This window comes from Callorhinus ursinus, unplaced genomic scaffold (genome assembly GCF_003265705.2).
Source record: "Callorhinus ursinus isolate GAN/ISIS: 27379988/994484 unplaced genomic scaffold, GSC_fseal_2.0 scaffold37, whole genome shotgun sequence".
Lineage (NCBI taxonomy): Eukaryota > Metazoa > Chordata > Mammalia > Carnivora > Otariidae > Callorhinus > Callorhinus ursinus.
The window spans coordinates 5980417-6007901 of NW_027397099.1; the positions used below are offsets into that span (position 1 = coordinate 5980417).

Genomic DNA, 27485 nt, shown 5'->3' on the forward strand with positions numbered 1-27485 from the left:
TTTTCCTGATAGATGTTTTCTTTTGAAATGTCTGTGTTCCTCAGATGTCTTTTTCTTTTTGCCGGCGAGCACCCTGATGGTACAGGCTACTTGGACAGTCAATGGTATGGGGGAAGTTGTATCCTAGGCACAGAGTCCTTCAGAGTCCAAGGTTGTCCGTTGGGCTGCAGGGGCCTATCTCCTCACACAGTATGTGACCCAACCCCTGATGAGAAACTGCATGTAGGGGTGTATAGGAACCTCTGCAGAGCATTAGGGAAGACAGGAAAGAGGGGGCACCTGTTCATTCTTTATTCAAAAGATGTGTTGGGGGTAGGGACTGAGAAAACCAAGGTGGTAAGACCAAAAGGGTACTGTCCTTGTGAAGTCCACAGTCTAGTGGGCATGAAAAACGTTAATCAAAGATTCCCATCAACACATGTCTCCCTGCAGAGGGTACTGTGAAGGGAAAGTGCCTGGGAAGAACCCAGTCCAGAGGAGGGTGAGGTGGGGTGGACGGATGTGAGTCTAAGAAGTCTTCTGGGGAGGAGGTGGTACTCCAGGGTGAGACCTCCCCTAATACCAAGGAGTTTGGTTAGTCACAGTAAGGGCAGAGGGTAGAAAGGTATTCTGTCAGAGTGAACAGCAGGTAATGTGCAGTAAGGCTCTGAGTTTGGGGAAGTGAAAGAGGCCAGAAGACTGAGGCTGGGGAGGTTAGAGGGCCCAGATGGAGCAGGGCCTTGTGGGCCAAGAGAAGAGCATGGGCTTTCTCTTCAGAAGAGGTAGCTCTACCATGAGCAGTGGGAGAGAACAGGGAGTCCATTTTGAAGGCTGCTACTGTGGACAGCTGAAGGTGGTGTGAAGGACAGGAGGGCAAGTCGCCGGATGACTGTGGGGTAAGGACCAGAGTGGTGGTCAGCTTGGAGGTCCTCCTGCAGGACCCAGGGACTCTGATTCCTCATTCCATCCCAGAGCGGAGGCCAGGAGGAGGCGGCAGTCAGAGATACCACTGATTCTTCACTGATGTTCTAAAGTTCTCTGAGCCATAAAAGAGAGGGAGAAAACGGAGACAGACAAGTCAGATGGGCTCTGGGGTTTTCTGATAGAGAAAAAAACTGAAAGGATAGCCTAGAAAGATAAAGATGTTAAAGTAGAGCCAATATGGGTAAGTTATCTGAAGCAGTGGAGCAGAAAGTGAAAGAAAAAAGTTAGGAGCAAATAAGTAAACGACTTGGTAAAGGAACCCCCAGGTGGTGAAACAGTAAAAGAGAAAATTAAGATAAAAGAACTTGACTAAAGAACCCAATGTAGTGTCCCAAAGAAGCCAACGGGGCGGCCGAGGGAGATGCGTACCCTTCCCGCCAAGGAGGCAGCAGCTTTTGGGGAAGGGGCATGAAATCTCCAGCCTCCTCCAACAGGGAGAAACTGCAGTGAGGGGCGCGGGGTAGGGACGGCATCTTCGCGGGGTTCGGTTTACAGAGACATGGAAGAGAAGTGGGAGACGGAGATGATGGGAATGGGGTGGGGATACCCAGGAATGGCGGGAGGCCCTGGGTAGGACTGGGATGGCCTGTGCGCTCCTGCTCCGATCCTGCCTACCCTTTCCCGTCCTGAGTAACAGAACTGTCTCTGGGCGCCTGCTAGGCACAGAGCGCAGAGCCAGTGCACCCCCCGCCCCATCTCGTGGAGCGCATTTCCCCGTTTTACAAGTATCGCATCCGAGGCTCAGAGAGGGCGGTCCCTCAACCAAGGTCACACAGGAATCGGGCTCTCCGCAGGGCGTGGAGCCGCTAGTAGCACTGCCTGGGGCGGGGGGGAGGCTGGCGGTGGGGGGGGGTTCACTTCGCCTAGGCCCCCCTCGGGGAGGAGCTGGCCCGAGCCCCTCCTGCTCCCCCGCCCCCGAGGGGCGGCCCGGGGGGCGGGCGGAGGAAGTGAGCACAGCGGGGAGGAATGCGAGCGGGCGGGGCGCGGCGGCCCGGGGCGGCGGGGACAGCCGGGGCCGGCAGCCGGGGCGGCGGGGCCGAGCGCGCGCGATGCCTCACTTCACCGTGGTGCCGGTGGACGGGCCGAGGCGCGGCGACTATGACAACCTCGAGGGTCTCAGTTGGGTGGACTACGGGGAGCGCGCGGAGCGGGAGGACTCGGACGGTGAGGGCGCCCCCGGTGGGGGCCTTGGCGGGGGGAGGGGGGCCAGGGGAGCGGGCCACGCGTGGCCGGCGCTCGCACAGACACCCGAACCGTGCGAGCACACGTCGATGCGGGCCCAACTTTTCTTAGTCTGCCCCGCTGCCACCTCCCTCGCTTCGGGCGCGCAGACACTATTTTCCTGGGCCCCCGGCGCCCGCGGCTGGGCCGCCCTCCCCACCCCAGCTCCTCCCTTGCGGGCCGCAGGCGGGAGCTGCAGACGTGGCCGACGAAGGAGGCCAGGCCGGCGGGGCCGCCCAGATCGAGAAGAGCGCGGAGCACCCGTCTCTGGCCCTTCCCGCCTGGGAGCACAGCCGCATCCCGGACCCCAGTCCCAACACCTTCTGTGAACCTCTCCTAGCCTCCTCTCGCCTCGCCTACCCATTTGCGCTTCAGCGACTCTGCCCCTGAGACTACCCTCTCTCCTCTCCCCCCCCCCGGCCCCCCAGCTGCGTGTAGCCAGGAAAGAAGGTTGTGCCTGCCTGAGGGGGTCTCTGGGTAACTGCCTGTGAGTGCACTCCAGCTGATTCCACCTTAGAGCTGTAGGTACAGTGGACATCTGTGGAGCGCTCCACAGAAGCAGGCTTGTCTAGGCGCTTCACATGAATTAACTCGTTTAATCCTACCAGTTTCGCCCATGGGATAGTCCTGTTATTCATGCTTAGGAAGGAGTGAACTGAGTGGAGCAGTTATTAAATTTGCCCCAGGGGATTCAAACCCAGGCTTGGAAACTCCAGCGCCCTAACCTTTAACCTAGTTGTTAGAACTGGGCCTGAAGGTAGTCCCTCCTCCCTTCTCCCAGGTTCCTGCCTCTCCCAAGCCCCTTTCTCCATCTCCCACCCCAGGAAGCCCCGGGGGGCAGGTGGGGGGAGGCTGTCCTTGCTAAGACTCTCCTAGAACACATGTCTGTACGAATAGCAGCATATATGTGTGCTTGTGCAAGTGTGAAGTTGTATCACACCTTACTGCTGTGTGTGAAGATGCCACAGGACAGTGGTGTGGGCTACGAGACATCAGTGGTCAGCAAGAGCCAGTGTCCCCTGAGTCCCTATTAGCCCTGGGAGGCTCTTCTACAGAGGCTGGGCGGGGCTGCATCCTCAGGATCCACCTGGACCAGTGGGCAAGCAGAGCTGAGCCTAGCCTCTGGCCCCGCCTTGGCCTCTCAGGATGACTGGAGGGACCTGGAGCCACATTGGCTGAGTCCTGCCAGGTCCCTCCAAGCTGAGACAGCTCCTCCCACTATCCCCCCCTCCTTCTCCTCTTGCTCCTTTTCAGCCAGAACTTGGCTGTGTCTGCAGTATGGGGGACACTCTGCGCCCTGGTGAGTGATTATGATCCTTCTTGGTGGGGACTGCAAAGGGTAAGGGAGCACAAAAACAGCCTCAGGTCCATCTCATGGGGCCACTCCAGCCTGGTACCTGAATCTCTCAAGGCCCACACTTATGCTCCAAGGGTTATAGATGGGCCTCTCATCCAGCCCACTATGGCCTGTGGGCAGGGGGTAGGAAGGTTCTAGAAGGGTACCCCTGGCAGATGCCTGTGACCACAGGGATGAGGACTCTCACCTGTTTCCCCACTTGTAGCTGGTGTGTCAATAGATGCTAGCAAGAACACACAGATACGTGTACCTCACAGGTAGTCCCCAGGATTACGCCATGCTCTGGTTCACTGGGGGTCTCAGGTTGGTATCTGAGTAGCTCTGGCCTGGCAGGCATGTCCAGACCTGCCCTGGAATTTTTGGAATAGCTGAGGGCAGTACAGACATCCAGGCACTGCTTAGGTCTCCCCACCTTCTCATAGTCCATGAGAGCTGTCCTTAAACGAGTCTTTGGGGAAATCCAGGGAATGACTGCTGGGTGTCTGGTATCAGATTGTTCCTTTTCTGATGCATCTGGGTTGTTGGAAGAGTGGGTGTTACTATCTCTACTTCACAGAAGAGGAAACTAAAGGAGCACAGAGAGGGTAAGCAGGTTGCCCTGGGTCACAGAGAGGGAGGGTCTGGAATCCAAGCTGGGCTGCCAGCCATCTGAGCACCAAGAACCTTGGGTATGTGCACCCTGGGCTAACTGCAAACCCCAGCCACTCCCTAGTTAAAGGCTTGTACTGCATCCTGAGGTGCATCCCAGGATGAACCAGGGCCCAGAAGAGTAGGAGTAGGAAACCTGCAGCTTAGCTCCCACCTGATTCTGGTGGATCCTGGGACCCAGGTTTGGCCCTTCTCACTGAGTACCCTTGTCTCTGAATCTCTCTGAGCCTCACTTTCCTTGTTACTAAAAGAGAATAAATGATATCTACTGGAGGGCTGCTGACTATAAAGGCAACCCTTGGATGGGCTCTTAGCCACTCTGGAGTCATGGCCAAAGGGACAAGGATTGGGTGGGTTTGGGAGGACTACTCACAGGCATTTGGTTGGGGGGGGTGGGGGAACGACTGCTATGTGCTCAACTCTGCGTTTTCTGGATACCAGTGCAGTCTCCGCAGAGAGACAGGCAACAATGGTGGGACAGGCGCAGTGTATGAGCTTAGCACAATTTATAATTTATTTCTAGCCTACTTCCACAAAAGAGTCAGAAGAGATAATGCAACGAAAGTGTCTCCCCAAAGCACTGTCACAGTCAGAAAGGTCATAACCATAAAGAGGAAGAGGGTAAGGACTCTGAGATGAGACCGATGGTGACTGTATCTAAGGAATAAATTTAGCTTGGAGATTCCTGGCAGCCAAGGCAGGAAGGGAAATAAGATGAGCTCTACAGTTGCCATTTTCTGACAAAATGAAGCATCTGACTTATTCAGGAGAGACACTTTTTTTTTTTTTGGTCACAAAACCCAAGAGTACTTTTCTGAGGCTTCTCAACTGAAGGGCCATTAATGTAACCAGCAGTGTTACTGGGTTTTCTGATTTTTCTTATAGCTTCTTAACTTGATCCTGAACAAGTATCAAGGGTACAGCAAATGTCATAGGGTGTCTGAGGAGCTAAATAACCCCATGAGGCTTTAATATGACTCAGTGGTCTGGCTTGACCTCTTGCTTGCTGTCTTTGTCCACTGTGCTGTTGGCATTGACCTGCACACAGTTGTGTACCTCATGGGACTGAGCTGCTTGGCTCCCTTGGCTCACTTAGCTAGTCCAGGTTCCTAGATGAGGTGATATATCCCTTTCACAAGCTGTGGCAATGAAGAGCTGACTTTGCCCCCCAAATTTTCATCAACACACTTTACCTGTCAGTCTCTGGGCAATGAGAAATCCACAGTGCAGCACCTACTGAGTGGTGTTGGCTCAGAGAAGGCAAGTTAAATCTTACACCGACGGCAAGAGAATGTATCAGATGGAGGATGCATCATTCAGCATTCTTAGCTGCAAACAGGAGAAATGAATTGTGGGTTATTTAACCAGAGAGGGTTGGCAGATATCTCTCACAAAATCAGGCTTGGCCAGTGCATGGCTGGAACACTCCACTAGTCTGGGTCGGTGATGACAATTCTGTTGCCACAGTTTCTGCCATCCAACACCAAATGGCTTTTGTGAACCAAGATGGCAGCTTTCCATTTGCTATGAGGCCTCCAGCCACTGCTGCAGCTGCCATACTGTCTAGAGGGGGACAAAAGCACTTAACGACTAGAAAGTGTCCTTGGGTGTCCTCTGCCTGCTCGATGGAAAACTGGGAATGTAAGCCACAGAGACTGACAAAGGATCAAGTTTGGGAAACGCGAGAATTTGAATGCTGAGCAACCAGAAAAAGCAGCTGAGCTCTGAGTCGAGGCAGGCCTATTAAAAAAGGTGCATCTGGCTCCTTTCCGCGAGGTTTACTTGGAGCGGAGACACTCTCACCAGCCCGGAGGGTAGGCAGGGGTAGCCTGGTATGGGCCTCGCACCTAATCTGGGGCAAACTGCTGGAACCTGAGACAGGGAGACCAGCAGGGCTCCCGCTAGTAGTCCCTGCTCAGTCCACCACCCACCTGGCCCGGCTTTCTCGTAGGGCTTTCTTAGGCGTTCCTACGTGGCTCCTTGCACTACTTCCGCCCTCTGAACAGCCCTTCTTGCCCCTCCTCCCAGCATGCCCCGGGCTGCCCTCCAGGAGGCCCCCGCGCAGTGCATGGTGGGATAGCGAGCAGGGGGCCAGATGGCCATGGCCGCAGAAGGCGCCCTGTGTGGCTTCATATATGTGGAGGGCAGCGCCCAGTCAGCCCCTGAGGACGCTGAGCCCTTGGCGCCCAGCACGCTGGGTATTGCAGATGGCCCTGGAAAATGGGAGTCGGGGGCGCGGGGCTGGGGTGGTCTGAGGGCAGGCCAGGACTTGGCCCCGCCCCTCTCAGGCCCCGCCCCTCAGCGTTAACACGTGGTGGAGCCAGTGTGTCTGGGGCCTTCACACAGGTGCCTGGAGGAAGTGATGCGCTGGCTTTTGGTCATTGGTCACTCTGCTAATTCTGGCTCTTCACGGAGACTGGCAGAGTATGATGGGGAAACTGAGGCCCAGCCTGGTACACTGGCCCTTAAAGTGCTCCACAGAGATGTGTTTTGTGGGCTGGCATGTTGGGCTGGGGTGCAGGCAGGCTGGGGGCTCGGGAGGCAGCCCCTGACTGGGATTTTGTCCCTCTCTCTCCATAGGACATGGCAACCACAGGGAGAGCAGCCCTTTCCTTTGTCCCTTGGAGGCTTCCAGAGGAAGTGACTACTACGACAGGAACCTGGCACTCTTTGAGGTAGCTGAGGAGCCATTCTGGGCCACAGGTGTGGCAGGCAGGTGGGAGTGGGGGGCAGGGGCCCTTCAGGACTCAAGCTTTAGCTAAGCAGGCAGTCTGGACGGTTGTGTCACCTATGTTTCAGCTCGTCCTTCAGTCTGTTTCCCTTGGCCCTTTGAACTGAAACTGCTTTCCCAGAGGCCACTCACAACCCCACACCATTACCACCTTCAGGGGTATGTACCTTTGATTTCCATGTAGCCTCTCAGCCAGGTGACCACTTGTCAGGATTTCTCACCTCAGGATTTCCTTTTTTCCCTTTACTCATAGGACTTTTCATTCTTCCCTCTCCTGTGAACTCTACCTTGTCCTCCCTGGTTGGATCTTCTAACTCTGTCCTCATGTTTACAGAGTCTTGGTCCTTCTTGCTGGATCTACTTTTTCTCTCCACATCTGCAGCCTTAGTGGGCACCTGTCTGCAAACATTCCCAATATTGTGCCTCTGAACTTGAATATCCTTTTCAGACTCAAGCTCAGAAGCTGGACCTGGATTTAAGGCATGGTTTAGGCCTCTTAATGCTTACCCACACGTTCAGCTGTCCCTTGGAATATCATGGGCTCCTCCATCTCCATATGCCCCAAAAGACCTGCATCTTCACTTCTCACTTCAGTTTCTCCTTGTGTGTAGGGTCAGAAGGGAGATGACAGACAGGGAAAGACTAAATGGGCAAGGGGCAGGTAGAGGGATGGTGCTGGGAAGGGTGCAGGAACAGGGAAGGCCTAGACCCAGGTGGGGGTTGGGGAGCCTGCGCCCTGGGAGGCCTCCTGACCTGGAAAAATGGCATGTTTCTGCAGCAAAGGCTTTGACCTGGTTCCACCTGAAGATGGGTAGGGGGCCAGGATCCTACCTTGGGGATTGAGGTGTGTTACAAAGCCTGGGGCCTGGAGAGAAGACCATCTGAGAGGCTCAGGATTTGGGCAAATAAGAGAGACTTGACTTGTTCCAGACATCCTCTTTTGACTTCCTTGGTTCGCTGAGAGGGCTTTTTTGGTGGGAAAGTTGAGGGCAGAGGTGAGTCCCAGAAGTAGCTGGGCAGAACAGGCAGGATGAAGTGTGCCATTCGCCTGTCTGCCAGCCGTGCCCTGCCCTGCCCTGCCCTCACCCCTGAGGCAGGTCGTTTTCGCAAATGGGCTGGTAGCAATTGTAGCCAAGATAAAGCAGAGAGAAGCAGTCGCTGGGCTGGGCCTTTGAGTGGCGTGTGCTGGGGTGTGGTGCCCACACCTGCCCGGTAGGCTGGCTTGGGCTGCCCCAGGCAAGAGTGGGCTCAGGCCCAGGCCTGCCTGAGGGCTTGGTGAGGGGCCAGAAGCAGGCTGCTGGCTACACATAAGTAGCCTGGCACCATCCAGGCCCATTGCCAGATTGCCCCGTGGCTCTGTTTACAGGAAGAGCTGGACATCCGCCCAAAGGTATCATCTCTTCTGGGCAAGCTCGTCAGCTATACCAACCTCACACAGGGCGCCAAGGAACATGAGGAAGCTGAGAGTGGGGAGGGCACCCGCCGGAGAGCCGCCAAGGTGAGCTGGTCAGGGGCAGTAGGGGAGCCATTCCTAGGAGGACAGACTCAGCACCATGGAATTGGCAATTGTGCGCATCCCAGGGGATGTGGGTACCACGTATGGTGAGCATGGATCATCGATGGGCACTGAGTGCGTTGAGCTCAAGAAAGCTTCAAGCGAGGGGCTGAGGAGGAGCCTCTGAAGGGGGCAGAGGACTAGAGGGGGCAGAGGGCCGAGAAGACCCTCAGAAACGATAGTGAGAGTGACGGCTGCCTTTTCCCTGCCCTCTCTGTGTGCCAGGCATCATGCTAGGCAGTGGGCCTGCGTTCTTGCACGCTGTCTTCACAACAAAGCTGTGAAACAGGCCCTACTTCCATCCTCATTTTACAGACAAGGAAACTAAGCGTCAGAGGCATGAAGTAACTCGCCTAAGGCCACTCAGCTAGACAAGATGAGTGCGTACACTAGAAAATGGATTTGTGGATTCACTGTGGGATATATGACTGTGGAGGGCCAGAACACTGGCATTCCATCAGGATGGAAAGGATGTTACCTTGGGAATCAGGAACCTGGTTGTCCACCGGGGCTATGTAACCAAGTGACCAAAACGTGCCCCTCACTGTGTTGCTTCCACTGGCAGACCTCTCCAACAGCCCCTGGGTTCCTCAAATTCCAAGGTTGGGAGATGATTGGAACATAACACTGCCTCTTGGAATGTCCCTATCCCTCTCCTAGCCCCATTCCTGGTCACTATCCAGGCCTCTGGCCCTCTAGCTGTCCTCTCTCATCAGGATGAGTTTACACATCTTTGCTCAGCTCCCCTATAGGATGGGGCTCAAGTTTAACTGAAGGTTGGGGTTTTTTTCTACATTTTCAGTTTGGAGGCAAGGAGCCCTGCCTCTCCACCTACTGACTCCTTGAGGTTTGGGAAACAGCTGTGATTGATTGATTGATTGATTGATTTTTATTTTTTTTATTTTTTTTTTTAAGATTTTATTTATTTATTTGAGAGAGAGAGAGAATGAGAGATAGAGAGCACGAGAGGGAAGAGGGTCAGAGGGAGAAGCAGACTCCCCGCTGAGCAGGGAGCCCGATGCGGGACTCGATCCCGGGACTCCAGGATCATGACCTGAGCCGAAGGCAGTCGCCCAACCAACTGAGCCACCCAGGTGCCCTGATTGATTGATTTTTAAAGGTTTTATTTATTTGACAGCGAGAGACAGAGAGAGGGAACACAAGCAGGGGGAGCGGGAGAAGGAGAAGCAGGCTTCCCGCGGAGCAGGGAGCCCGATGCAGGGCTGGATCCCAGAACCCCAGGATCATGATCTGAGCCGAAGGCAGACGCTTAACGACTGAGCCACGCAGGCGCCCCAACAGCTGTGATTTAAAAGGAGCTTGAGGGCTGCCTGGGAGGCTCAGTCAGTTAAGTGTCTGACTCGATTTCAGCTCGGGTCATAATCTCAGGGTCGTGGAATCGAGCAGAGCATCAGGCTCCACCCTTGGCTTGGAGTCCACTTCTCCCTCTGCTCCTCACCCCCCCCACTCTTGTGCGCATGCACATGCTCTCCCCTCCCTCTCTCTCTCAAATAAATAAATAAAATCTTTTAAAAAAATAAATAAAAGGAGCTTGGGTCTGGCACTAGCTGTAGTGTTCTTGCTGGAGGTCAGCACAGACAGAAGTTCCTGGTTGGGATAAACTGGGGACCCAGCCTCAGACCTGCTCTTGAAATTTGGGCCTTGCTGGGGAGGCCCAAGGAGAGGGTACACTGGGCTGTTGTGCACCCCTCACCTCGCTCCTCCAGGAAGCAAACCAGCCCCCGCTTCAGAGAGGGCAGCAAAGATCTTGAGGTCACACAGACCTGACCCCCACTCTATCCTGCTGGCTGTGATTTTGATTTTGCTGGCATTTTCTGGACCACACATGGCGGAGAAGCCCAAGTGTCTGTGGCTATCCCTATTCAGCCCTGCAGGGGGGTGTCAGCCTCTGAGAGTGTTGCTTGCAGTGGGTGGTAGGATCCTTGATGAAAGCTTCCTCCCTGCTCCTTCAGGCTAAATCTGGGAAGCTGGTGGCTGGAAGTAAAAAGGTCCCTGACAAAGACTAGTGCACATCTCAACAAGAGTGTCAGAAGGAAGTCTGGGCTGGTGAAGGGTCATGGTCCCTTAGCCTATGAGGAGCCTTGGCAGGATGCTGGGATCCAGCCTCGGCTTACCTGCCCAGCTCACTTGGCCCTCGGGTTAGGACATAAAGGCAGAGTGTCTCAGTTTCAGTGGCTTTTCCATGGAGGAAGGAGAAGGCTGGTCCAGTCCGCAGGAATCTAGGGAGTTGGAACTACTGAGCTGTGATCCTTACCCAGGACGGGTCTGAGCAGGGCCCTCAGGAAAGGAGGCTTAAAGCGGGAAGGGTGGGCCTCCAACCAGACCCAAGGCAGCCTCTCCATGGCAGCTGCCCCGGCTCTGGCCTGATGACCTTCAGAGGCTGCCAGAGGTTATTTGGGGATGCAGAAAGCATTTCCGGCCCTCCCCTTTCCCACACTGCCCTTTCCCCACAGTGACTCAGCTTAGAATGGAGGTGGGGCTGGGAGCTGCCACTATCCAGTGAGTGGTCCAGGGCCTCTGTGAAGGGCTCAGAGCCCAGATGAGGTGTGTTTGTCACCTACGGTTTGAGGGACCATTTGTTCTTACTCCGGCCTTTCCAGGCCTTTCTGAAATCCTTTTAGGCTGCACGCAGATCCTGCCCCAGACCTGGGCCCTTCAGTAGAGTTCCTGTGGCCACATGGTTCTCTCTCCTACCCCAGCTCCAGGGCAGCAGGCTTTGCTGGGGCTCTGGTGGAAGCTCTTAGGGCCCTACCACCCTAGGCTGCACTCATAAGGTAGCTTTCAAGAAGCTGCTAGCCTTGCTTCTTGTTTGAGCCTCTGTCCTGGCCTCCTGGATGACCCCTACTCGGCCCTTAGATATTTGAGAAATCCTGTCTGGATTTGCCCACTGGATCTTCCTCGCCTGTCTTCAGCTTGAGTTTCTATTGTCTATGCAGGATTTTCCCAGCAGGTTATCTCAGAGGCCTTCCAAGGCACCACTCACTGGGCTCAGGAACACCTTTTGGGTACCTGCAGGGCCTACTGGTGATAGAAAAGTGAGCAAACTGAGTATATACCCCAGTATAGTTATGAGATATTCGAGTGAACAGTTACCGTGTATATCAGATGCATTAAGGGGATGCAAGAGGAAGTACCAACTCAAGGCAACCTAAGGCAACCCAGGAGAACGTCCTGGAAGAGGCAGCCGTTACGCCCCCTGAAGTTTTAACTGAAGAGTTTGCCAGGCAACGAGACAGGGCTGACCCTTCCAGGCAGAGTCCAGCATATGTCCTAGTTCAGAGGCTGTGAGGAACCAATGTCATCTGGGGCTGAAGCTGTCAGAGAAGGTGATGGGGCTCACCTGGTGGCCCAAACCAGGGAATCTGGCCCAAACTGGATTACAGGATGGACACTGCAGAGGGTTTTCAGCACGGATGATGAGATTGGGCTTGGTGTTCAGAGACCCGCTCTGGCAGCAGAGTGGGCTGGAGTGTGGAGAAGTCGACAGGCACGGGGGGCACCATCCAGGTGCCACAGGTGTGGTGCCCCAAGTTCAAGGGACTAAGGCTGCGGGAAGGCAGGCTGATCTCAGGGCAGCTTGAGAGCAGACTGGGCAGGACTTGGTATCCACTGGGACTGGAGGTGGGGGTTGGAGAGAGGGAGTCCCAGGGGCAACTTCTTGGACTCTGACATGGGTGACATGGGGCCTGCTGGGTGAGAAGGTGGGCATCCAAGACAGATCTTGATTTGTTTCTAGAAGTTTAACAGAAGAGAGGAAGGGAAGGGGGCCATACCTTGAGAGGGAGGTAAGGCTCAAAAGCTCACATGTGGGGTTTTCAAAAGAATCAGGTTTTATGCCTTTCCAGTCCCAAACTGTCTTCATATGGAAGTCAGCATAGATATCCTATCTGTCACCCCACCCCCCGTGCTCCCCAGGACTACACTCGGGATTCCAGCCTATCCTCTGATAGAATACCCCGGGGATAAGGAGTCTTCTGAGTGACCAGGGGCTGGCCTTCCATGGTGCATCTGGGCCCCTTTGATGTTCTGTGCTCCCTTCCTCCCTTCCTGCTCCATAGGCACCCAGCATGGGCACCCTCATGGGCGTGTACCTGCCCTGCCTGCAAAATATCTTTGGGGTTATCCTGTTCTTGCGGCTGACCTGGATGGTGGGCACAGCCGGGGTGCTGCAGGCCCTCCTCATTGTGCTCATCTGCTGCTGCTGTGTGAGTATCCTCACTGGGGTGGGGGCCACAGGCACCCCGCAGAGCCCACCCAGCTGAGCTGCTCACCTAGGCCTCCTTCCCGCAGACCCTGCTGACGGCCATCTCCATGAGCGCCATCGCCACCAATGGTGTGGTTCCAGGTGGGTAAGCGCCACCCCAAGCCTGGTGGGAGGAAGGGGTCCAGAATCCACCTTGATGTGCCCGGGGACCCTCATTGCCAAGCCCATGCCCTCCTCCCCCCCCAAGCAGTTGTCTGATGAGGTCTTAACAGCTGACTCTGTGACAGTACCAACACTTAGGAGCACCCTCACTTGACAGAACTTGAGACTGCTGTTATGTTTTGTGTTCTGTCTGTTTAGTCTAAAAGTAATTTTTTAAAAAAGGGTACTGGGGCTGACAAGATAATCGGACATACCGCGTGGCCCACACCAAGGAGTCTAGACACTATGGATTACAGGATAGACAATATAGAGGGTTTTCATTTTCATCGGGGATGATGAGATTGGACTTAGTTCTCAGAGACCCTGTTTATGTATTTATTCAACCATTTTTTATACTGATGCAGATTTCTGGATATGTATTTTATTCTTTGGATCATAATGCAGTGCTATCATTATTTATTTTGTTGCTCAAACTGTTCCACTTTGGCTGTTTAGCTATTCAGGTTGGCTTCTGCGTCTCGATTTTTTTTTTAAATAACAGCTTTATTAGTATTAGTATAAAAGTAAGAGGAGAAAAATGCAGTATATGGTTACTGTAAGAAGGTTTGAAAGTGAAGAAAAATACAGAAAGGAAAATTTAAAGTACCCATAATCCCACCATCCCAAGTTAGAAACAGTTTATTTGGTTATTTAAACAGGATCAATAGGATATTACCTAATTTATGTGATTATTCCGCTCTGGGGTTCTGGTTCTTCACTGTTGTAAACATCGTCATGAACAGCTTTGCACACAGATCTCTCTCTGTTCAGGCCCTTGACAGCTCCCTTAGGAGAGGATCCTGGAGGTAGGATTACAGCATGGAAGGGATTAACTTTTTAAAAGTCTTTGGAGCCCTATTCCCAGATTTTTCACCAGACACATTTTATTAGGAGCAGATTGAACAAGCAACATGGGGTCACTCTTGTCCCCCTGCACCCTCACTAGCCCTGGGGCCCAGTGTTGACTCTGTCAATCTTGCCAGGGGTGTTACACCCTGATATAAGCACAGTCTCAAGGCAGGAGCCCTGTGCTAGGCCCTGGGGACAAAAAAAACTTGAGTGCAAGGGGTTGGGGGACAGTGGGCCGCTTGAGCACTGCTGTGGATCGGAGCTGCCCTAGCAAAGCAGTCGTTTCACCGGCCCATGCTGGGTGTTGGAGTCCAATGGGAAGGGGCTTCAGCCCCAGCCCAGCCACTTAGTAACTGTGCAGCCTTGGGCAAGCCTCGTAACCCTCTGCTCATCTGCGAATGGGAAAAACATTCCCCATCACCCTGGGTGGTTGTGAGGGGTTGTCCTGGGGAAACCCCCTTGCAGAAAACCCAGCCCTGACTTTCTCTGTTGTAGCTGGGGGCTCCTATTTCATGATTTCCCGCTCGCTGGGGCCAGAATTTGGAGGCGCTGTGGGCCTGTGCTTCTACCTGGGAACAACATTTGCAGCAGCCATGTACATCCTCGGTGCCATTGAGATCTTGCTGGTGAGTCAGGCTAAGCCCTGGCCAGTTCCGGTCTTGTCCAAATAATCCCTTTCCCCTAGGCCAGGCTGCTCATGCTCCCCTCACCTCTGGCCAGGGTCTGGGGCTTATAAAGAAAGATCTTTGCTCACTCCAGTCTCCCCTTCAACCCCTTGCCAGTTTGGGCCAGGCAGGGAAGGGGCCTGGCTACCTTCACCTTGACCCTGAGCGTTCCATCTACTTGGGCACCATTTCAGCCGTAGCAGGTGGTCTGTCAGCTGTTGCATTTAACTCAGTGATCTTGGTGATCATGCAGAGCCTACCTCCTGGGCTTGTGTAGGCTTTGGCCAAGTCTGTCTCCCCCCAGAGCTCTGTGCCAAGGCCCTTCAAATCAATGTTATCCTTGTCCCCAAAAGGGTGAACAGCCCCCGGACCTTTCCCCCTCCATGAGCCCCATGTGTGCTCTGACTTAGCCTCCCCCTCCCCACTGAGTTGCCCCAGCTGGTGGAGCAGAGATGGAGGGCTGGTGGGGAGCACAGGGTAACAAGTGCCCAGCCCTCAGACAATAGATGTTAGAGGACCTGCCTGGCTATCCTCACCTCCAGGTCTTTCACCTGTAGTAGGGCTCTGCTCCCGGATCTTCTGGGGTCGGGGAGAGGGGTGGTTTTTTGTTTTCCATCTCCCACATTCCTACATTGATTATTTGGGTTTCTTCTGTAAGGAAAATGTGTCTTCTTCCCCCTTTATTTATTTAACCGTGTATTTCTATCAGCATGGACTCCTGGATATTTATTCCTTGGCTCATAATCCAGTACTACCATTATTTATTTGTTGGCTGTTTAGCTATTCAGGTTGACTCCTCTGTCTGAATTGTACCATTCACACACCATACAATTCTCTGCCCGCTTTAAGTATACAAGTTAATGGTTTTTAGTATATTCACAGTTATGCAACCCATTACCACAATCAATTTTAGAACATTTTCATCCCCCCAAGAAGAAATCCCATTCTTGTTGGTAGTCATTCCCCATTCACCTCCAGCCCTAGGCAACCATTAATTTGCTTTCTCTCTTTAATCAGATTTACCTATTCTGGATATTTCATATAAACGGAATCATACAATATATGGTCTTTTGTGACTGTCTTTTTCTGAGTATTCTTTTAAAAAGAAAACCAAAATGACAGGATTCACTTTCCAAAAAGGAACTTCGACCTTTCTTTTATGTCTTGTTTCAGACCTACATTGCCCCGCCAGCTGCCATTTTTTACCCAACAGGCGCTCATGATACATCGAGTGCTACCTTGAACAATATGCGGGTGTATGGGACCATTTTTCTGACCTTCATGACCCTGGTGGTGTTTGTTGGTGTCAAGTATGTGAACAAATTTGCCTCACTCTTCCTGGCCTGTGTGATCATCTCCATCCTGTCCATCTATGCTGGGGGCATCAAGTCAATTTTTGACCCTCCTGTGTTTCCGTAAGTCACCTGGGAATACATCCATGCATTGCACTGACATCCCTCCCAAGTAGATGGCCTTTCAGTCCCAGAGACTGCAGGATGGGAACACACTGGGCCCTCCAGCTGAGCAGATACTGATGCTTCTGCTTCCCCTCCCCGCTCCCCACAGAGTTTGCATGCTGGGCAACAGGACCCTGTCCCGGGACCAGTTTGATATCTGTGCCAAGACAACCATGATGAACAATGAGACAGTGGCCACCCAGCTATGGAACCTTTTCTGCCACAGCCCCAACCTTACCGCTGACTCCTGTGACCCCTACTTCCTGGTCAACAATGTGACCGAGATCTCCGGCATCCCCGGTGCAGCTGCTGGTGTGCTCCAGGGTGCGTTCTCCCTCCCGTCCTCCTGCTTCTGACGCACGGGCTGAGCAGGCGGCGGGGAGTGAGCGTGGAAGGGGACTGGAGCACAGAGCTGTCCTTGTGTGGCCAGCTCAGGAATGGGGGGCAGGTCTGGCTGCCTTCCCGGCCCAGCAGTGTCCTCTCAGTCTCGTTCCTGGCAGCTAGGTTTTGGGTGAACAGAGCCTGTTTGGCCAGTATCCCAGGCATGCAGCAACCCCCAGAAAGTTCTGGCAGCCCCTCTGTCCCCAGCCACCCGCCTCTGACCCTGCCTGGGATTGTTCTCCCAGGAGCCATAAAAGGCCTCTGTGTAGGAGGCAGGCAGTGGTGAGGCTGTGGTCAGTGGTGGTTCAGCCACCTTTGCCTGTCAGACTTCTGTCAAGACAGCTCCTTCCCTGTGGCCGACGCTGCCCCCCCCCATCCCGAACCCCTAGAGCCTCCTACATCTGCAGCCTCTGGCTGGGCTGCCCCACGCTGCCCCTGGGAAGTAAGCAGGGTTGTGGTGCTGATGCTGCTACCCCCACAGAAAACTTGTGGAGCGCCTACCTGGAGAAGGGCGAGGTCGTGGAGAAGCACGGGCTACCTTCCACAGATGCCCTTGGCCTGAAGGAGAGCCTGCCCCTGTACGTGGTGGCTGACATCGCCACATCCTTCACCGTGCTGGTTGGCATCTTCTTTCCCTCCGTAACAGGTGGGTACCTCTCTCCCGTGCCCACCCCTCCCCCCTGGCCCTGCCCTCACTCCCAGGGAGCCCCTGAGGATGTCTTATTGTTTTTGGAGGCATTATGGCTGGCTCAAACCGCTCCGGGGACCTCCGTGATGCCCAGAAGTCCATCCCTGTGGGGACCATTCTGGCCATTGTTACAACCTCCCTTGTGTGTATCCTTTCCCAGGCTGCGGGCAGGAGGCCCTGGTCTGCATGCCAGTCACCAGCTGGCAGGCACACACACACCACACACGCGTGGACGCATGCGTACCTCACTCTTCACGTGCACGCGCTCGAGGGGCTGCCCCGGCTGTCTGCCGGGGCGGGGGGGTGTGTGGGTTCTGTGTGGGGACCAAGTTGGGGCAGCAGTGGCAGCCAAGGCCTAGCTTTCCTTGACGCGGCTGCAGACTTCAGCAGTGTGGTTCTCTTTGGTGCCTGCATCGAGGGTGTGGTACTCCGGGACAAGTGAGTGAGCTGGGCCCCTCCCTGTGGCAGGGGGCTCAGCTTTGGCCCGCCCTGACACCAGCTCCCCTCGTACACGTGGTCCCACACATGTCCTCAGCCTGCTGGTTGCCAATGGTGGTCTGTGCCACCAGGTGAGTCCGGCCCCACCAGGACTTTTTCTTCTGAGAGGATGGTGGCATCAGGACCAGCGCTGGGCTGAGGGAAAGGATAGGGGCTGATGAACTAGTCTTCTCTGCTGAGGGGCCAGGGCTCTGCCCACCATAAGCCGTCCTTCCTGACTGCTGACATCTATCACTCTGGGCAGCACCCCCCCTCCCCAGGGTTTGGGGGCTCCTTGCATGGAGCATGGCCTGAGCCTGGCCCCTGCAGGTACGGCGATGGCGTCAGCAGGAACCTGGTGGTGGGCACGTTGGCCTGGCCTTCGCCCTGGGTCATCGTCATCGGTTCTTTCTTCTCAACGTGTGGTGCCGGCCTGCAAAGCCTCACTGGGGCACCGCGCCTGTTGCAGGCCATCGCGAAGGACAACATCATTCCCTTCCTCAGGGTGAGCCCATCTGCGCTCCCCCACAGCCTGGGTGCGGCTGACCTCTCCCACTGGCGGGGGTAGAGAGGTAGGGGATATAGATGCATTGCATCCTGCTGGGGCCTATAGTGGCCCCGGGGCCGTGTAGCCATCCGTGGGAAGCTGCTGAGTGCTGCCCCAGCCCTGCCCTGCCCTGCTGTTGGCAGAGCTACTTGGGCCCAGAATCCTCATGGCCTTTCTATGGCTCATCTACAGCAGAGAGGCCTGGAGAGATGGGAGGGCAGAGAAACTTGTGGTGCCTATCGGGGCAGCTGTGGATGTGACCTAAGCCCCAGAGGTGGGACTTGGGGATGATAGAGGCCAGGCTGTGGCTTGTGGCCCAAGGTGTGGCATGGGGGTGATGGGACCAGCATCTTCCCTTGCTGACCCCACTGACTCTGATGCATGCAGGTATTTGGCCATGGAAAGGCAAATGGTGAACCAACATGGGCACTCCTCCTGACAGCACTCATTGCTGAGCTGGGCATCCTCATCGCCTCCCTTGACATGGTGGCCCCCATTCTATCCATGTGAGCTGGGGGCTGGGGCAGGGGAATGGTCTTGGGAAGGGTTCCTGTACCCTCAGCACCCCTCATCCCGGGGCCCCAGCACCTTCCTGTGCCCCTGTCCGGTGTTGAGGGTCCAGCTGGGAGCCGGGTAAGGCTGTGTGGGGAGAAGTGTGCATGGCAGAACTCAGCCTACCTCGGTATGGAGGTGGTACAGGAGGGAGCCTGGCACTTAGGCAGGGTTTTGCAGAGACCAGCAGGTCCCAGACTCCTCTGTGGGAGATCCCAGAGCAGGCAGCCAGAGCCCTTGCGCCCAGAGTGCCTTGATAAAGCCACCACTGCCCCGCCCATCTGTTTTCAAAGTTGTTTGCTTTTAAAGTCCTGGAGTCAGCTGGGCATTTGAGTCCCCCAGTGCCCCGTGCGAGTTGGTCAGCATGTGGCAATTTCCGGGGGTCCCGGAGGCAGAGCTTCCGTGGTTACCATGTTCCCCTCTGCCAGTGCTACTCTGTTTCTCCTCACACATCTCGTTCCACTCCCTCTTGATTGTTCGGCTATCACAGGACTACCCCTCACTGCCCCACTCGGCCTTTGGCCTCACAGGCCCTCCTTTCCCCCCGAAGCAGCCCCCCAGCCACAGCCAGGCCTGCCAGAATCGTGCTCTCTCACAGCTCACCTCCGCCTACCTTCTCCGCTGCTGCCCAGCTCCGTGCATGCGTAACTGCACACCTGAAACTGTTCTTGCCACCTTCATCGGGTGGTGAGCCCTCTCTGCCCAAGCCCAAGGCTGTAGCTCAGCCTTTATTGGGTGCTTCTTTCCCACGGCCCCAGTGGGACTGACCACTTCTCCCTCCTGGGGGTTTCTGCCTGCTGGCATGCCTTCTTCTCTGCCCTTCCTTTCTTGCCAGCTGAAGGCAGAGGTTGGTGCCCCCTCTTCTCAGCCCTGTGCCCCTCAGCTGGAGCGCTGGCGCAGCAGGCTCCCATGTGCTAGTCTCCCACACCCACCAGAGTCCCTCACGTGTCCCTAATCCAGGGCATGCAAAATGGCCCTTTCAAGTTCCCTTGAGGTTCTCTCCACATTCACAACAGCCCTGGTCACCTGGCCAGAGGCCTGAATATTGTCTAGCCATCTCCTGACACTGAGCCCTCCTCGGCACCATCCTCTGCCACAGTTCCTCCTGCCTGCAGCCCCCTTTCTGCCTCATCTGCCTGCAGACGCCTGCCCATCCTCTAAGAGCTGGCTCTGTGGACACCCCTACAGTAGGCCCATCTGCCTCAGGCTGTGCGGCGGAGGAGACCTGACCACACAGGGTGGGGCCGCGACACTCCCAGTTCCGAGTCCAGGCCCAGCCTGAGGAAGGGCGGGTACGTCGGGCAGCTGGCTGCCAAGGAGGCCGCTCTGTACCAGCCATTCCCTGTGCTGCAGGTTCTTCCTCATGTGTTACCTGTTCGTGAACCTGGCTTGTGCTGTGCAGACGCTCCTGAGGACACCCAACTGGCGGCCCCGGTTCAAGTACTATCACTGGTAAGTGCCATCTGGACCCAAGCCAAGTCCTCTGAAACAAGAATTTTGGAGGGGGGCGCCTGGGTGGCTCAGTTGGTTAAGCGACTGCCTTCGGCTCAGGTCATGATCCTGGAGTCCCGGGATCGAGTCCCGCATCGGGCTCCCTGCTCAGCAGGGAGTCTGCTTCTCCCTGTGACCCTCTTCCCTCTCGTGCTCTCTGTCTCTCATTCTCTCTCTCTAATAAATAAATAAAATCTTTAAAAAAAAAAAAAAGAATTTTGGGGGAAGCCAGGAGCCCCGCTCCAGGATGGGGTTTGAGTTTCCTGGGTAGCGGTTGCTATTGGTGAGAGATTGAGGTGTTGGAGGCTTGGCTTGGGACCCTACTGATCTTTCCCTGATTCTGGCCCTTCCCCACTCTGGCCCAGGGCGCTGTCCTTCCTGGGCATGAGCCTCTGCCTGGCCCTTATGTTTGTCTCCTCCTGGTACTATGCCCTGGTCGCCATGCTCATTGCGGGTATGATCTACAAGTACATCGAATACCAAGGGTGAGTGAGGGGCTGCCACCTGGTCAGGGCAGGTGGGGTGGTCTGTATGCCGGGTTTGGGGGAGCTGAGCCATCTATTACTAGCCACCATGGGTGCGGGGCTGGGGGTCTGTGACTCAGGGGCTGGCTGCCAGCGATCTCACATGCACACGGACAGAATCCCATGGGAGGGACCAGAGGCTCACCAGCTCGTGGTGGCCTCCGCAGGGCTGAAAAGGAGTGGGGTGACGGGATCCGGGGCCTGTCCCTGAGTGCTGCCCGCTATGCACTGCTGCGGCTAGAGGAGGGGCCTCCTCACACCAAGAACTGGCGGTGAGTTCACACCCAGGCTGGCAGGAGCCACTCTAGGTTCTTGGGGGGAGCTATGAGGGTGGAAGGTCAGGAGGTGCTGGCCCTCCCTCCCGAGTCCATGATCCCTGTCCCGGGGCTGTCAGGGCTGCCCTTGGATTCTTGCTCCTCAAACCTGTGGGGGCCTATGAGCTATGAAAAGAGGAAGAAGAGGGCTCCCTGGAAACCTGTGGCCCAGGTCTCAGGCTCTCCGTCCGGGCCCTGCAGGCCTCAGCTGCTCGTGCTGCTGAAGCTGGACGAGGACCTTCACGTGAAGTACCCACGGCTCCTCACTTTCGCCTCCCAGCTGAAGGCCGGCAAGGGCCTGACCATCGTCGGTTCTGTCATCCAGGGCAGCTTCTTGGAGAGCTATGGCGAGGCCCAGGCTGCCGAGCAGGTGCCTGCTCTAGGGGGCGGGATGCTGAGCCAGACTAGAGGTGTCCGGGCTGCAGCTGACTCCTAGGAGAAGGGGACTAATCCTGGCCAGCCAGGTGGCCAGCACCGCTGCCCCCTAAGAGCTGGAGCAAGGGGGTATGGCTGTCCCACCTGGAAAACATGGCCTCTGGGTGGGCAGCTTACCTCCTTCTCCTCCCCAACCCTCACCCCCATGTCATTCTTTGGGGAGGGAGCCCAGCGGAACACTAACGGCCTTTGTCTTCCGACCCTTGTGTGTTCCCTACAGACAATCAAGAACATGATGGAGATTGAGAAGGTGAAGGGCTTCTGCCAGGTGGTGGTAGCCAGCAAGGTGCGAGAGGGGCTGGCCCACCTCATCCAGTCTTGCGGCCTGGGCGGCATGAGGCATAACTCTGTGGTGCTGGGCTGGCCCTATGGCTGGCGACAGAGCGAGGACCCACGGGCCTGGAAGACCTTTATTGGTGCGTGACGGGACAGGTCCTGGGCTGGGCCGTGTGGCTGTGGGGATGAAGTCAGGGTGGAGGCCAGAGGGCCACAGGCTGGCACTCAGCAGTGGCCCCTCTCCACCAGACACTGTGCGCTGCACCACAGCGGCCCACCTGGCCCTGCTTGTGCCCAAGAACATCGCCTTCTACCCCAGCAACCATGAGCGCTACCTGGAGGGCCACATTGACGTTTGGTGGATCGTGCACGACGGGGGCATGCTCATGCTTCTGCCCTTCCTGCTGCGCCAGCACAAGGTGGGCCAGGCAGGTGGACCCAGCAGGGCAGGGCTGGGCCCTGGGAGGGCTGGAATGTGACTCAGCCACCTACCTGCTCCCATGCCCCAGGTGTGGAGGAAGTGCCGGATGCGCATCTTCACTGTGGCCCAGATGGACGACAACAGCATCCAGATGAAGAAGGATCTGGCCATCTTCCTGTACCACCTGCGCCTTGAGGCAGAGGTGGAGGTGGTAGAGATGGTAAGTCACCTGCCCCCGTGGCCCTGTGGATATCCTGCTGCATGCAGCCCATTCTTCATGCTCCACTCTCTCCCCAGCATAACAGCGATATCTCCGCATACACCTATGAGCGGACACTGATGATGGAACAGCGCTCCCAGATGCTGCGGCAGATGAGGCTGACGAAGACGGAGCGGGAGCGAGAAGTCAGTGGCTTTCTCGTTTCGGGCAGGGGTGGGTGGCAGGTCAGGCTTTGGAGACACCATCACTTTGGGGAATCAGAATGGCTCACCCCACCCAGCCTCACCCAAGTCAGTACCCATTTCCTGGAGGCCAAGTGATCATGTTGGGCCATCCAGGCCCACTGAGGCCACCTCTGAATTCCCTCAGGCCCAGCTGGTCAAGGACCGACACTCAGCCCTGCGGCTGGAGAGCCTGTACTCAGACGAGGAAGACGAGTCGGCCGCTGGGGCTGACAAAATCCAGATGACATGGACACGGGACAAGTACATGGCGGCGGAGCCCTGGGACCCCAGCCACGCCCCTGACAATTTCCGGGAGCTGGTGCATATTAAGCCGTGAGTGCAGCAAAAACAGACCCCACCACACGGGGGTCTGGGAGTGGAGGTGGGCTGGGGGCGGACAGGGTCTTCGGGTGGGCCAGGGGTGGGGCCTGTTATCAGCTGCATTATCTGCAGGGACCAGTCCAATGTGCGGCGCATGCACACCGCTGTGAAGCTCAACGAAGTCATCGTCACGCGCTCCCACGATGCCCGCCTGGTTCTACTGAACATGCCTGGCCCCCCCAAGAACAGCGAAGGTGATGAGAACTGTATCCTTTGGTGGAAAGGCTGGCCGTGGGGAGGTCGACAACGCATGCGGTCAGGCCAGGAGCTCTTCTCCCTAGATGCCCCCAGGGGGTGCTAGGTTGCCCCAGCTCTGATTAATAGGCCATACTTCCCTGGGTGCCCCTTGGTCCTGGTGCTGCCTCCTTGACCTGACGCCCTACAGACATGGAGTTCCTGGAGGTGCTGACCGAGGGCCTCGAGCGTGTGCTGTTGGTGCGTGGCGGTGGCCGTGAAGTGATCACCATCTACTCCTGAGCCGGATATACACCTGTGGCTTGGAGTGGAGGTGTCCAGGGTAACAGCCTCCTCCCAGCACCCACCCGACAGCCCTGCTTTGCCTGGCCCTATCCTGGACCCAGCTTTGCTAGGTCTCCTTGGAAGACCAGGTCTGGGCTGGTAATGGCAGTGGATCCGAGGTTCTGCAGGAGAGGTCTGGGGAGTTCCCCATCCAGCACCCCAGGAGGCCTGTCCTGGCGGGAGACGACTTGGGAGGGGGAGGGGGGCTCATGGGAGATTTGAAGGCAGCCTGCCCAGGAACGCTATTTATTGCATATTTATTGTTTGGATGTCACCATCAGAGAGGAGGGGAAGGGCAACAAGGGAGGTGGGGGTCTGACCCAGCCCACCTGCAGGAAGACCTGGCTCAGGCTACCGTGGGCAGGGACCCCCACCAAGCCAAGCTGAATGGAACTGGCCAGCTGGGGCCTGACTTTTTTCAATAAAACATTGTGTACTTCTGGGCTTCCTGCTGCCCCGGCTCTGTTTCCCCTGGCACCAAGGGAAGAAGGCGGAACTGAAACCAGGCCCAGAGCTGGCTCCCTGAGGCTATGCCCCTTTCCGGCAACCTCTGGCCACCCCCATTGGCCAGGCTGTCCCTCCCACTGGCCTTAGGGCCCCTCCCACCACCACTCCAGATAAGGCCAGCCCAGGACTGCTTCAGGGGGCAATAGGCACTAGGGCTGGAATGGGGCCGCCGGGCTCCCCATGGCCTTGGGGGCTGCTGCTGCTCGGGCTGCTGCTCCCCCCTGCCTCCCCCTTCTGGCTTTTCAATGTGCTCTTCCCCCCGCACACCACGCCCAAGGCTGAGCTCAGTAACCACACACGGCCCGTCATCCTCGGTAAGCCCCCGCCAGGCCCCTGATGCACCAGGCCAAACCTCGGGGAGCCTGGGCCCCAGCCCCCTGGTAGCAGACCCTGCCAAGGCCCTTCTGCCCCTGCATTCGCCCTGATACCTGCCTCTCTGTTTGAGGGTCCAAAGGCTTCTCCTGCAGAGAAATGAACCCCTTCCCCCACCACACTGTTCCTGTGTCTCTGAGCTGTCTACCCTAGGCGGGTGGAGTTGGGGGCGGGTGTGCCTGAGGGCTTGGCCAGGGCATTACAAGCTGTGGTCAGCTGCAGCCACTCAGCCCCCATCCCAGCAAGGACAAGATGTCCAGCCCAGGAAAACAGAAGAGGCCCATCAAGGCCTGCCTCCTCCTCCTAGGCCCAGCCCCCACTCCCCCATACCTGTTTGTTCTCACCTTGGACTTCGGCATGAATAGAGAGCCAGGCCAGGTGTTTGCCTTTTGTGGACAGGGGTCAGTGGCCTTGGCCCCTGCACCTTCCCTGCCTGAGGAGAACCTGGGCCCTGGGCTGCTGGGGGGATGGGATGGGATCCTGTTTATAGAAAGGATCAAGTCCTTAGTTCCTGGATGTTGAGGGTGTGGGAGATGGAGGGGCGGAGCTGGTCACAAAGCGAGAGGTGGGGGAACAGGCATGGGGGGCGGGGCGAGGGAGGAATCCAAGGAATTCAGAATGAAGGCTAGCGCCCACAGTGCCTGGCTGCCTGGGGAATCAGCTGGAAGCCAAGCTGGATAAACCAGATGTGGTGAACTGGATGTGCTACCGCAAGACAGAGGACTTCTTCACCATCTGGCTGGATCTCAATATGTTCCTACCCCTTGGAGTGGACTGCTGGATTGATAACACCAGGTACATGCCATCCCCTCTGCCCCGGCCCCCACGCTCGGCGCCTTGGCTGCTGGCCTGCTGAATGTCCCACTGCCCCCAGGGTTGTCTACAACCGCAGCTCTGGGCGTGTGTCCAATGCCCCTGGTGTACAGATCCGTGTCCCCGGCTTTGGGAAGACCTACTCTGTTGAGTACCTGGACAACAACAAGCTGGCAGGTGTGTTTATTGGGGAAAGGGTGGGCTGCAGCCGTGGCCAGCCCACAGGAGCTGTGGCCAGAGCCTCCAGTGCTGCTGCCTTCCCCACAGGTTACATGCACACACTGGTGCAGAACCTGGTCAACAATGGGTATGTGCGGGACGAGACGGTGCGGGCCGCCCCCTACGACTGGCGGCTGGAGCCCAGTGAGTGTCTCTGCTGATAGTGGGCTTGGGGCAGGTGGGCCCTGACCCCCCCCACTGCCCTGACCCCATCCACCCTGCTGCAGGCCAGCAGGAGGAATACTACCGGAAGCTCGCCGGGCTGGTGGAGGAGATGCATGCTGCCTACGGGAAGCCTGTCTTCCTCATTGGTCACAGCCTTGGTTCCCTACACTTGCTCTATTTCTTGCTGCGCCAGCCCCAGGCCTGGAAAGACCGCTTCGTCGATGGATTCATCTCTCTTGGGGCTCCCTGGGGGGGCTCCATCAAGCCCATGCTGGTCTTGGCCTCAGGTGAGAGGGCCTCAGACCACCCATGTCATTGAGGGGCCTGGGGTGGAGGGGGATGAAACTGACCATGGGCCTGCCCTCACTCCTGCTTCTGCTCACAAGGCCAGGCTGACAGTGCTATTTACCACCCCTGAGGCATGGCCCCTGTCACTGGCCCCTTGAGAGCAGTGAGCCCGGCCTGGCCTGGTAGCTCCTGCCAGAAGTCTGTTTCAGTGATCTGGTGTTTCGGTGACAAAAGGAAAGTAAACAGAGAGGATGTGAACCCAGCAATCTGACACATAGACCTAGGTCTGTTCCTTGTGATCTCAGGGCCTGCCCACTCAGCTTTCAGCGGCCTTCTGCTTCCAGGAGCCCGTTTTCCAGGGATCTGCCTACTGAGGACAGATCTGCCAAAGCCAGGGCCAGACCCTAGAAGCCCCTCTGCCCTTCCTGAGAAGTGGCACAGCTCCTAACTATATGAGTACTAACTGTATGCTGGGCACAGCCAGACTCGACCTTCCCCTAGTAGCTCACGATCTGCTGAGGGGAAGACTCATCAGACTCCCCCAGTAGCTCACGATCTGCTGAGGGAAAGACTCCATCAGACTCCATCAATAAAGGCCAAACACAGACAGTCTAATTTCATCCTTCCCAAGAACATAGCTCTGACCCCTGTGTAGCCCCAGGCCACAGGGGCCAACAGACACTTGGCTGAGGGAGAACAATCAGCACCCTCCTCCCATCTACACACATACACACCCATCTTCAGGAAACCAACTTCTCCCTCCTTTTGAGGCTCTACAGCTCTGCCCCACAGACGTGCCACCAGGGCCTCTCATTTAGTAAGCACACATTGAACACCTATTGAATGCCAGGCCTGCTCCAAGTTTGTGGCTTGGAGTCAGCGTTGGAACTGGGCAGGGACAAGATTGAGCATCCAGCTGAGCTTGGGCTGGGAGGCAAGGTGTGGGCCAGAGGTGGCCAGGTTCCCTGACCTACCTGGCTTTGTGTTCACAGGTGACAACCAGGGTATCCCGATCATGTCCAGCATCAAGCTGAGAGAGCAACAGCGTATAACAACGACCTCCCCCTGGATGTTTCCCTCCAGCGAGGCATGGCCTGAAGACCATGTGTTCATTTCCACGCCCAGCATCAACTACACAGGTCGTGACTTCCAGCGCTTCTTTGCAGATGTGCACTTTGAGGAAGGCTGGTACATGTGGCTCCAGTCACGTGACCTACTGGCAGGACTCCCAGCACCCGGCGTGGAAGTATACTGTCTGTATGGCGTGGGCCTGCCCACACCCCGCACCTACATCTTTGACCACGACTTCCCCTACACAGACCCCGTGGGGGTGCTCTATGAGGACGGTGATGACACTGTGGCCACACGCAGCACTGAGCTCTGTGCCCACTGGCAGAGCCGCCAGCCACAGCCTGTGCACCTGCTGCCTCTGCACGGGACAGAGCACCTCAACATGGTCTTCAGCAACCAGACTCTGGAGCACATCAATGCCATCCTGCTGGGTACCTACCGACGTAGCACCCCTGAACCCCCAGCTGCCAGCCCAGGGCCTCTGTCCCCCGAATAAAGACCTTCTTTTGCTCTCTAAGCTTTGACATGTGTCCTGTGGGTTGAGGAGGAGGCACTAGTGTCCACACACCAGGCTTTGCTGAGTAGCAGCCACAGGCCTGGTACTTTGTGGAAGGTAAGGGCAAGATGGACTTTGTGAAGCCTGGGATTGAAGATGGAACCCTGAGAGCTTCCCACTCTCCTGGTTGACCTGTTTATGTAGGCTGCCTCTGCTCTGGGGATGGGGGACT

The 27485-nt window shown here is 56.4% G+C and overlaps 2 protein-coding genes and 1 long non-coding RNA gene across 9 annotated transcripts; 2 read left to right on the plus strand and 1 right to left on the minus strand.

Annotated features, from left to right (window-relative positions):
- On the minus strand, positions 1-6215 carry LOC141370534 (uncharacterized). The gene is made up of 3 exons (XR_012374624.1): positions 6121-6215; positions 5383-5518; positions 1-1017 (listed from the first exon to the last, which is right to left on the minus strand). It is a non-coding gene; the product is annotated as an uncharacterized lncRNA (long non-coding RNA).
- On the plus strand, positions 1915-23767 carry SLC12A4 (solute carrier family 12 member 4). Of its 5 annotated transcripts, XM_073880100.1 has the most exons (25): positions 1915-2127; positions 3439-3484; positions 6770-6864; positions 8287-8418; positions 12555-12701; positions 12787-12841; positions 14246-14376; positions 15589-15830; positions 15982-16196; positions 16735-16899; positions 16989-17087; positions 17322-17379; positions 17749-17923; positions 18353-18471; positions 19871-19969; positions 20374-20493; positions 20700-20804; positions 21048-21216; positions 21502-21697; positions 21807-21976; positions 22067-22198; positions 22276-22383; positions 22568-22755; positions 22876-23009; positions 23189-23767. In XM_073880100.1, the coding sequence occupies exons 1-25, from the start codon at positions 1930-1932 to the stop codon at positions 23278-23280; spliced, it is 3390 nt and encodes a 1129-aa protein (XP_073736201.1). In that variant the 5' UTR covers positions 1915-1929; the 3' UTR covers positions 23281-23767. The 5 variants fall into 5 exon arrangements, with proteins under 5 accessions (XP_073736201.1, XP_073736202.1, XP_073736203.1 ...); XM_073880101.1 differs by lacking the exon at positions 20700-20804; XM_073880102.1 differs by lacking the exon at positions 8287-8418.
- Positions 23768-23900: 133 nt separating this feature from the next.
- Positions 23901-27274, plus strand: LCAT (lecithin-cholesterol acyltransferase). 3 transcript variants are annotated; one of them, XM_073880106.1, is made up of 6 exons: positions 23901-24143; positions 24831-24996; positions 25076-25191; positions 25282-25377; positions 25461-25685; positions 26679-27274. In XM_073880106.1, the coding sequence occupies exons 1-6, from the start codon at positions 23990-23992 to the stop codon at positions 27251-27253; spliced, it is 1332 nt and encodes a 443-aa protein (XP_073736207.1). In that variant the 5' UTR covers positions 23901-23989; the 3' UTR covers positions 27254-27274. The 3 variants fall into 3 exon arrangements, with proteins under 3 accessions (XP_073736207.1, XP_025744578.1, XP_073736206.1); XM_025888793.2 differs by having other exon boundaries at positions 24840-24996; XM_073880105.1 differs by having other exon boundaries at positions 24840-24996; positions 25076-25377.
- The last annotated feature ends 211 nt before the right edge of the window (positions 27275-27485 follow it).